The sequence below is a fragment of the Pelecanus crispus genome, chromosome 2 (genome assembly GCF_030463565.1).
Source record: "Pelecanus crispus isolate bPelCri1 chromosome 2, bPelCri1.pri, whole genome shotgun sequence".
Lineage (NCBI taxonomy): Eukaryota > Metazoa > Chordata > Aves > Pelecaniformes > Pelecanidae > Pelecanus > Pelecanus crispus.
In genome coordinates, this window is record NC_134644.1 from 21,831,728 (window position 1) to 21,843,206 (window position 11,479).

The window sequence follows — 11,479 nt, forward strand, 5'->3', positions numbered from 1 at the left end:
AGGGCTACATCTGGTCATGTTGGAATAGCTTGTAACAACACTGAAACATAAATTATTTGATGAATTACTTAGGACTATTCACTTAATGCATGATAATCCTGTGAACATGTTAACAAGCAGCAATTCTCTGATGATTAAACTGCCTTAAAAATGTCTTTGTACTCATATGTCATTAGAATGAACTTGGCACTTCTAAGACATCCATTATTCATCATGTTCCAGTGTTGCATCTGACTGCGTATCACTTTAATTTCACTCACTTAACGAAACAATTACAATAGTTTGAAACGTGTTTTCTAAATCAGAAAACCCCTAGTTAAATATACAGCATTACTTATCTTTACAAGTATAGTAGAGCAAAAAAATAACATCCCAAATTGTAGTTACATATTTGGTGCATTTAAATGTGCTAACTAAAACTAAATGGATGTTTTAAGGAAAAACTTTGTTGAAATCAATGATATTGTTATTTGGGGAAGCAGGATAGGTAAAACACCTTGTTGAAAGCACAAGGTTGACCTTTCTTTCTGAAATAGTTCAGCAAACATTTTCTCGGTAATCTTTTTCACGTGCATGTATTGTCCTGATGACTCAAGAAGCAGAGGAGGACAGAGTATTATTACTGCAAATATGAATATTACTTATATATTTTATTGGTTTTTATGGTTTCCTGCTTCTCCTGTGTCTTTTCATTTTACAAGGCCTGGGTCCTTCCACACATTGTGAACCCAATTAAATCCTACATTAGCTTTGCTCCTTTCTGAATCTGTGTGTGATGGGTGTTCCAGAAGTGTTTTTTCACTTCCTAACAAGCCCATGAGATGTATCTTGGAAAGTATCAGACTGCTGATTGACTCCATGGTTGAAGATTTTTGACTCGTGGGCTGCAGAGGCTCCATCTCCTGTAAGCGAAAGACAGCTTTTGTCAGAGGAGTTAGACAGAATACTGGCTAAATGGATCACTTAAAGAAGTATCAACAGAAATGCATTTTGTTTTCAGCGTAGCTAAATGACTTTCCAGTTGAACTAGTAAAAATTCTGGTAAATAACAATGGGAGATGGGCTAATAACCTCCATACAAGCAAGAAATCTTTATTCGCAGAGTGCACGAGAGTCTTGCAAAACATGAACAGAGATGTGGTGACTAAACTTTTAGTTGTTAGATTTTGAAAAGCACTTCAGTCTCTTAATTTTGCTTTATAAATGCTTCTTGGGCTTGTGGGAAAACAGTGGATAGTCACCCATGCTGTGCTTTTTTTTCTCACAGATCTTTGATCAAACATGTTTTTAACACATTCTGATTCGGTCTGTTGCCAAAGTAGGATGTTTGAACAGCTATGGAAGGTTTACAAATGCTTTCCTAGTAAGCATTAGAGGTAGAGAGTCCCTGTTGATTATATTAACTCTTTCAACAGCTCTTGGTACAATAAAAGTCAACATATTAATAATTAGTCTATGGAATTGTTAAAATAATGTTATTGTTAAAATATTGTGAATAAAATATTTGTGAAAGAGGTGGAACAATTGTGTGGTAAGAGGAAGGTATTGAAAGAGGTGGACTCGGAAAGATTTCAGTAACCATTGATCCCTCTCTGTTCGACTAAGAATGTTGATAGAATCAGAATAAATTAAGAAACCCAACTGTGGGCTCACTTTTTTATATTTCTGTCTCTTCCTGTGAATCACGGTCCTTCTTTGTTCATAGCCCAATAAATAAGAGCTACTTTAAAATGAGTTAAGAACTAATTGCAGAGAATTTCTACTGAAACATTTCAAAACTGTATTAGTATGTAGCTTTTTTCATCAATCTTTCCTTAAAAATGTCAGTTTATGGCACATGATATTTAGAGCGTCATCTATGGCAGTATCAAAATTGAGTTAGTGATGTCTCAAGCTTTCGTACGCCTTTCTATGGTCAGAGGTCTTAAGGTATGTTAAGCTTTTCCTTCTAACTAACCTTGATGTGGTTGTGGATATATTACTATAGCTTTGGCTACATTTATGTGTAATTCAACCTATGAAAACCCTTATGTTGTATATAGAAATCATTCTGAACTGTTTCATACTGAGGAATTGTTATTTACAATGCAAGTAATCTACAGTTTCTACAAAATGCTAGAGAAGGACTTTTTTTTAAACTTAATTAATGTGTCTGTATTTCTTTAACACACAGCCCCTGTTCTCCCTGGGGCATATCAGCAAAGCCAGTCCCAAGGATATGGATACATGCACCAGACCAGTATGTCATCCATGAGGTCCATGCATTCACAGCCTCATTCAGCAGGTCTGGTGAGTACTGGATTTAAAGAACAATTTTATTTGATAAGCAACATCATCAGCTGTTGTGAAATCTCTTAAACATGAGTGAATTGGTCCCCTTGAATTGTATAGTTGGACTATTTGACTGTCCTAGTCCTAAATGTAAGTAATAGTCCTCATGTATAAAAAAGATTAAGTGACTGAGGACAGTGGCAAGAACTTTTCTGTCAGAATGCATTAAAAAAAATCATTTATGATCTCCAGAATGCAGAAAATAACTCAATCTTCTACCTGCTAAAACAAATAGTAAACGCTTGGACAGTATTTCACAGGCTGAGCTTTGACGCTATGCTCTGTGATGAATTCAGGCTCCCTAGTGCTGGATGAAAACCACTGATCTCTTAAGATCACGCTGTTGGTTTAAATTTGTTTAAAATTTTTTTACTTGCTGATGTTGTACTAGCAGGCTTTGTGCCTATCCATATTACTCATCTTTTATACAAAGGCTTGTATAAAACTAGCTCAGACTCCATATTGGTGTGCCATTTCTAATTCAGCAGAACAGTCATGCACCCACTCGTGCCTGGTCCAAATTGAGTTATACTGCTGGGTGACTGAGAAGCTTTATCATGAAACCATGGCCACAGTCATGAAGTTCTTAATTGTGGTGGATGGGAATGTGAAGCTGGAGTGAATTTTCATTTTAGAAGTAACTGGTCATGGAAGGAGAGCTGAATAGGTATTCAGCTGGGGTTTTTAAGAAATTGAGCTTCTTTTTTCTTTTTGAACTCTTTAAAGTTCAGTTTTAATGGTTATCATTTTTTTTTTATCATATCACTGCCTAGAGATTTCATAGTTCAGATTCAGTCACCTTTTACCTTAAAAATATTGACTTGTAATTTTGAATTTTAAACTGTTTTGAATTGATGTTAATTTACTACCTCTATCACCTTTTTTAGAGAGGAAGTATTTAATTATGAACCAAACTTAGAGCTTGCTGAGCTGAAAAAAACTGTTTTCAAGATTAGCAAAAACTTGTATTTTTCTTTAAGACTGAAACTCCGTGGCATTTTATATTGTAAAGATCATGGCATTCTGGGAGGCTTGGGTGCTTTCAGGCTTGCCAGTTTTTCAGCTGCTTGGGGGCTGGGGGGGCTAACTTGCTCAGAAGTCTGGGATCCAGATACCTGCATCTTTGGGTGAGCCAATAACCTGGGAAACTCCTTGGACACCTGCATGGCAGCTGTGAAGCAGCTGATACTGGAATCAACCATGAATTTCCAAGGATATCGCTAGGCACTTGGGGAACTGGATGCTTTCCAGAAGGGCCAGAGTCCAAAAAGTGGGAGACCTGGAAGCTTGGGCTTTGCCAGCAGATTTACTAGTCAGTGGGGAGCAAAGCAGCTTCCAGTCCAGCAGATAGAGGATGGAGATGCCTGCAAATTTTGAAATGCATTTAGCAGCATTCATAGCTATATGGGCAGTAGATGGCTACTATTTCTCTGGTATCTCTGTCTCTCAGTGACTTACCTGGTGGGCTGCCTGTTGAAATAATACCGTTTCAATCACCTTGAGAATCCTCACTTGTCTTTCCTTCCAGAAATGGGAATGCAAAGGTAATAGGAAAAGGAAGGGAGTGAAGTTAAAGCATTTAAAAAATAAAGGGTTGACTTTTTTGTGAAACTGTTGTCATTTGACATTCTTTTAAGTGGTAATAGCTGTTTATCATGGGGAAAAAGGAAACAGCAAAAGTCAGAATTTGAATGGATCTTGTTGCCGTTAAAAACAGAGTGGGTTTCCTTAAAGACGATAAACCCCAAACATTTCCAGAAGGAGAAAATCAAGGACTGCTGGCCTGATGCTGACGGCTAACTTGCTAGTCTAGTGAGGAAGACAGAGTGTGATCTTATCACCCTCCAGGGTGATGATTCTGCTCCAAAAGAAGCATCTCAGATGCAGCTAGAAACTTGGCATACCCCCTTGTCTTTCAACCTTCACATCAAAAACTATCTTTTCTTTAGCTTGTGCAGCTTATCGAGGTGTGCTGGACATGTCACACTCAGCTACTGGGATGGCACCCAGTGTGTGCTGGGGGAAACTTCTGGTTGGGGATGTGTTTAAGTGTAGCGATTTGCACAGACTGAAGATGGAATGCAGCCTTTGAGTGCTTTTCCAATGCAGTGTGGACACACCCTAGGAAATCTTGACAAACTTACACAACGTTAGTATTTTCCTTCAAGACTGAAACTCCATGGCATTTTATATTGTAAAGATCATGGCATTCATTGCTTTCAGCTGTAGGTTCAGTTCTGGGCTTGGAGCAGTACTGCCAGAGATGCAGCCTTGTCTGACTAAGCCAGACAGAGGGAAGAAAGAAGTAAGAGGGGGAAGAAATGGGAGGAAAGAAATCCCAGCCTGAATACTGGTCTCAAAGCACAAGCAGTTTTTGAGACTTGACTAAAAGCAGTGAAGGTGACAAAGTCACCCATCAGTGCCTGAGCTTGGCCAGACATCTCTAGGGTGAGATTGATTAAGATCCCATGGGTTATATCAGGGCGGGGATGATTGGAGAGTTAGCTGCTGTAGTAAAACCTACTCATTTCAGCTGGTTTGTTGCACTGTTATCAAATCAGGGTCCCCAAAAGACAAAAGTTCATTTTATAATCATGTCCGCCAATCTCCTATACTGAGGAATGGAAATTTTCTAATTTCTAAATTTTCAAATTCTGATTTACTTAATTTTGAACATGATCCTAACACAGTCTCTGGGTATTTTTTTTTTCCCTAGATAAATTCTCTTATTCTCTGATTCTTAACTTTTTCTCACTTTCTATGAGCAGTTCTGCATAATGGGCTGAATTAAATTGTTGCTCGGAGTATAGAATGTTTTGTAAGAGACCCCTGAAGGCTGTTTGCCTCTTTGGAAGATAACAGACGGCGTTCTCGTGTCTTTAGATAACTAAAAGCAGTAAGAAAACAAAACTTAGGTTGCAAATTAGCTTTCCTTGATAGCTGTTCTATGTGAAGGACCCTGCAACAGGAACTTTTCCTTGCAAGAAACAATCCATAGAATAAGTATAAGCTGGTGGATGAAGTGGAAATATGCATCTGTCAGTTCACATCTGTCTGGGGAACTGGGAACATAGGACCTGGCTTCAATACTTACATGCACAAGAGTTACTGTTCTGTCTAAGCAGTAGCTGCAAGTTAGACCTTTGAGGAGGTGGGAGATAAGTGGGTATTTGACTGTTTTACAAAACCCCAACCTTTTCTTATACCCTCTTGTGCTCTTAGTACCTGCTAAACTCACTACTGACAGAGGAATAATTCACTAAAATGCATTTTAAAAAACCCTTCTTTGAGTCCTTTAAGCATTGTAATTCTCAATTATATAGCCCAGACTACACTCTGAAGTGATAATTAGGCATTAAATGCTAACAGGATTATTATGGAGATTTCTCCTGACAGCCATTAAGCACCTAATTAGGTGTTAAGGCCATAAATTTAGGTTTCTCAGCAGCATTTAGGGCCCTAATAAATTTTTTTAAAGTTTGAAATTACCAGCTTGTCTTCACAACTGTGCCACCACAGTGATGTAGTCAAGCTGCCTTAAAGGAGACAGCAGTAGTATGTCCTATACCATGATGTTCTAAGGATGAGTGAGCATCCCTTGGGGTGGGCAAAAACTTCTCTGTTTTTTTCCAATTTTATGTTAGTTTAATAAAACATTTAATCTCTTCCCCAGTCTTTGCCCATTTAAGGGAAACATATACGCATGGCTCAAAGGCAAATCTGTTCTCTGCCTTGTGCCAGATAGGGACTTACTGCTATTTTTTTTAATGGACTTTTTTTTTAAATAAATTGTTTAAAGGACTAACTGCTGCTGACCTTGTTGTAATAGCATATTTTTCACTGTTTTTTTGGAGTTAGTTTCATGGCTCAGTAGAGAGATCTGTTGAAATAGTTGGAAAAAATAAGATTGTCAAAGGCAGAGACCATTCCTTAGGGTCTTCTGACTGCTAGTTTTCTAGTTTGTGAATCTTTAAGGAATTTTTGGTGACAATAGAACCCTCCCAATTAGTTGCTTTGATGTACTGCATAAGCAATGATGCTTTTTTTCACCATGAACCCTTGGAAGACATTAAGAAACCACGTACTTCTGGTTGAAAATCGCTCTTGGTCACAGCCTGTAGGGCAGCAACATTACAAGGCATGGCAGAGGACAATTATACAGAGCAAGACTCAAATATTGTTCAGAGTAGGCTTGTCAGGAAAGGTAGTGGTCTCCAGTGTTTAAGCAGGAGTTGATTTCTCTGTGGTGTTTAATCTGCGTTACCAATGATAAAGGCAGAATCAAGACAGAAAGTGCATTTCTAGCATGGGAACAGCAATAATGAGTTGCTCCATAGTGTTTGGATTAGATGATCCCACATTTCCAACATGAGACAAATGGCCTACTCACTGTGTGTGGAGGAATCTCCATCTTTTCTGAAAATAATTTCATTAAAAACAAAAAATGCATATGAGATGGACTAAAACTAATTCAGAGCTGTTTTCGTCAGCTGGGAAGCAGAACAAAGTTTGCTGTCTCTTAAAAGGTTCAGACAAGAGTACTAGGCATTAACTTAAACATTGGCTGTTTTTACCTTTTTTCTCTTTAAATCATTGTACCAGAAAAATAACATTTTTCTAGATATGGTGACATATCAAAAATTGCTGGTATGGAAATTGAATATTATCACTGATGCTTGAACTGCTCTTGACTTCTGTTGAGAGACAGGGTAAGGAAAAGAAAGTAGTCCTGGGAATTTTAAAATGAAGTAGTTTTGTTCTGTTGTTAAGATACAAGGGGAGACTCTTCCCTCTGAGTTTGAAAATCCACTTTGAATTCCAATAAATGATAGCATTTTATTGGTTTTGAGTGGAAATACATAGTCTATTTAGAAAGAAAATTGAAATCTTGGCTTACAGCAGGCAGAGGTGTAGAGAAATTTGGCTTAGCTAATGATAGGACTTTGTGTTCTGTTTAGATCACTCTTTTATATGAATATGCAAAAATGAGTATTCATAAAAATTATTTTTGCAGACTTTTAAAAATCTTGTTTGTCTTTTTTTTTTCATTAGATAATAATAGATTCCTAATTCTTAATTTGGAGTGAAATCCTAATGAAAAGAAAGACATTCAGTGAGATGGCAAAGTTAATGACCTGGATGAAGACTGTTTCTTTTCTGTAGTGAAGACACAGGAGAAGCTATTTGGGAGTCATGCAAATAGGGAGCAGAAGCAGAGCTAGCCATGGCTGGATGTAATGAACTGTTACTAGTGAATATATGAAACAACAGTTGGAATATTTCAAGAGGCAGTGAATGGTTTGAATCTGTTTGTATGAGGACTTTGGACAGTCTAGGTTCACAAAAATAATTATTCTGGTACTCAGAAAAAGGGGCTGTATTCACTGTGTATTTGATAGGGTGGAAGGTGTACGGTTTCTTTTCAACAGGTAACATGATTTCTCTCTCTGCCTTGCTCCCTTTGTTGTTTTTCCTGTTCTTTTCATTTTCTTTGTGCAAAGAAGAAAAGGAATCCATCTCTGTTTAGGCTTGAGACTTTACAGCCTTGTTTTCTTTCCTTCAACAGAGAACATACAGAGCTATGTATGACTACAGTGCTCAAGATGAAGATGAAGTTTCCTTCAGGGATGGTGATTATATCATCAATGTGCAACCAATTGATGATGGCTGGATGTATGGTACTGTTCAGAGAACTGGGAAAACAGGAATGCTTCCAGCAAATTATATTGAGTTTGTTAACTAATTTTTGTCTCTAGTCCTTTGAGCTTTATTATGATTTACTCAGAATCTAACCTTTTAGAAAAAGTCAGAAAAATCTTTTAAGAGTACATGTTCATTACTTTATCACTGCTATAACAGTCTGCATTCTCACTCAGAATCCAATTTAGAGTCCTTTAAAGACAAATAATCAACAAGAAGCTCAGAGCTTTGAAAACAGCATTGCTTATAATAGTGCTCCCTCAAAATGAAAAACATATATGGAAGCCTGGTGCTGCCAATCCTATAAAGACTTCAGGCAATTAGCTGTAAAGGGGAAATAACCTTTTCCCTGCACCTCGAAGACATTATTTCTCTCTATAATAACAGTCATAAAATCGATTCACTTCTTATGGCACTCTGAAGTCACAGGAGGTTAACACACTGAGTTTGAATACATCTTCAAATTATTAGGGAGGTGTTTGATGTTTGAGCAGTTAGCATCCTAATAAAAATAAAAATGTTGTGTAGATAATTCAATCTTTTGAAATAATGACAAGTAATGTGCTGCTAAAAAAACAAATAAAAACCCCTACCGCCCAGCAGCCTTACAGTAAACAGGTCTATTTTGACAGCAAAAATTTCCTGACTCTTGCATACCCACATTTATTCCTGGATTACCATTTTCTCTTATTTCCAAGTGACCTCTTCTATCAGCTTTGCTTGCATCCCAGTCCATCAGTTAGATCCATGCCTGGATTCATGGTTCTTTGGTATCTTTTCCACAGAAAATTCCTTGCAAAGACTATCTAGAGTATAAAACCTGTCAACTCTTCTGTTTCCTTCTAATAATACTTAGCATTTAAATAGAAACTTCCATTAGGGCAATGTACAACCAATACTTCATGTTAGTTCCTTTACCTTCACCTGTACTGCTGTAAATAAATAGCCGGTATGAGGCCCCTGTGCTGTGCAGTCACACAAAAGCCTGCAGTCACATCCCTCCTTCTTACCACAGGTAACTCGCTTAATGGCTGCTTTGCTGATGAGCTAATGTACCTCCCCCTGCTGCAGAAATACTTGCACCTCCATTGAGGAGTGGAGGAGAGCTCTGGTTATTGTAGTGCATTTCAGCTCAATGGCCTGTTGCTTCAGTTTCTTCCAAAAATCTTGGTGATCCAACAGTGGGTTGTACGCTTGCCAAATGATTAATGATGGAGAAATATTATGCTTTCTTTTACTGATTTAATCTTTCTCATGACTGGCACTGAAGGGAAAACTAACCAAACAGAAGTCCAACATACTCTATGCCATCATGCTTCAGTTTAGCCATCCGTAGAAAAGAGAAAAACCATTTTGCTGACAAACCTTCACATATGCTACTTGGTGTCCATTAACTTGTGATCAGAACTGAGAGATCCAGGTCTCAGTCTGTGAGGCTGAGGAGAGGGTCAAATAACTGGTGACATAATGGACCTGTAAGAGGGGCTGTGTCAGCAGGCTTGGGTCGCAGGGAAGTTGCTTTTGCTTTGACTGGGTGCCAGGAGGGTGCCACGTTCCTTCCCAGAGAGAAACTCTGGGAGAAAGGACAAAAGAGTTAAAGATTCATGGGGGACTTACTCATGTGGATGCACACATGTGTAAGGAGGACAATATTTTTGCTGATAGTATCTTTTGTTCTGTTTAGCCATGTGCTAGAGAAGTTAATTTTGGAGTAGCTCTCAGAATGTTGAGCCTGTGCTGGCTTTCTTCCATTTCTGAAATTTTTAAAGTAGAATTAAATACAGAGTTTATAGACAATTTTGTATTTCTTGCTTCACAAAGTAAGCCAGTCTGCAATATCTATTTGAGGAATAAAGAAGGAAGGCAGTATGGATTCATTATGTCAACTGAAAGTTGTCAATGCAAATACCTGCTAGTTCTATTTTTGCATACAATTAGGAACTGGAAAGCTTATGCAATTTTTTTTACGTGTTGCTAACATGGAGCTGATCCCAGCTGCCAAACAGGGTGGCATGACTGCATTAAAAAAAGAAAAATTAATAGATGTCCATGACTCTGGAACTGCCTGTGCTTTCTTGTCAGCTGCCTAATTTCAAGGCTAAGGCTGACCAGGAGCATCTAACTTCAGAAAATGTGGTTTAAAACCAGGGATGCAATACTGTAAATATGCAGTCTGTATGGGTGACACTGCTGTAATTTAAAATTCTTGAAAGTTTTGCATATAGAGCTGCTGCTGCAACAGACCCTTATGCATTACTGGTGACTTCCACATTCAACTAGCAAGCTTTGCAAGTCAAATAGCTTTTTCAAAAGGCTGATGTGGTAAGCTGAGCTAGAAGCTCTGAAACAAGCAGTCTGCTTCTGTGTTGGTGTTCATCACCAGCCATCAACAGCAAGGAGAGGAATCCCATCTTACAATGGCTGGCAAATTTTTCTGATGATGCCTGAGGCAGAATTGGCTGTCACTTGCTGCTGTGCTGCTCTATTAGCTGTGTAATGTTGACAACAATAAAAACAAGTTGTCAGTTTGTTAACCAGATATGAGTAAAAAGAAATATAAGGAATAGATATATTGCATCAAGTTGCAATTTTTAGTGACTTATAAAAAAGAAAGTCTCCATCTATAAATACACTAGCATTCTTCCTAAGTGAGGAGATGGCTTGCAGTGTTGAAAACTAAATCAGAAAATGAGCATTTGATGACATTAGGGGACTCTGTTATGCTAAACAATGGAAATAAAATTTCCTTTATGAATTTTGAATGTTCATTAGCCTGGCAAAGCAGCTAAAGCAATTTGCAAAATAAAAAAGGTCAAGAAAACAAAACAGTATGTGAATTGTATTTCTCTTGAGAATGGTATGTCAGCAGAATTATTAAGATCTGTTTTAAGTTACTCATTCGTGTAGTCAGGTTTTTATGTTGTATATGCTTAGTAATTTGTGTTCACATGGAATGGTTCCTGCTTTTTGATATAAAACAAACTTTAGTGTCATTATACATCTTTATTCTAAGTAATGCTATCAAAGGCCCAAAATTATCAGAGTGCAATTATAAAAACATTTTTGAGGATCTAAAATTCGTAAGGTAGGGAAAGTAAGTCAGCAGCTAAATTGTGCCAGCACAGGTTTTACAAGGCATATGCTGGAGCCTGTTACATGCAGTGGGATATAGGGGTGAACAGATGTTATATGCTGTCTTGTCACCTTTAAAGTATGTATTCCTTTTTATCACAGCATGTTCCCCTCACTGTACTTTCTTCCTGTAGACAACGTTTTTCTGGGGAAAGAAAAAGACTTTTAAGGAGCCACATTTCCCAAGATGTTCCAAAGTTCAGGTTGGAAGTTCACACATTCAAATTTTAAGCATTTTAGAGATAAAGAAGATACAATGTGCTGTAATTCTTGCTAACACAAGTATAAATGTAGAAAACAACATAGAGCGTATTCA

The 11,479-nt window shown here is 37.7% G+C and overlaps 1 protein-coding gene across 1 annotated transcript in view; it reads left to right on the forward strand.

Moving 5' to 3' along the window:
* NEBL (nebulette) overlaps window positions 1-8,074 on the forward strand; it is a 94,246-nt gene extending 86,172 nt beyond the window's left edge. The window contains exons 26-27 of the mRNA XM_075728155.1: window positions 2,174-2,289; window positions 7,898-8,074. Of these exons, the coding sequence (XP_075584270.1) occupies window positions 2,174-2,289; window positions 7,898-8,074 (293 nt within the window). The remainder of the gene's footprint in view (window positions 1-2,173; window positions 2,290-7,897) is intronic.
* The last annotated feature ends 3,405 nt before the right edge of the window (window positions 8,075-11,479 follow it).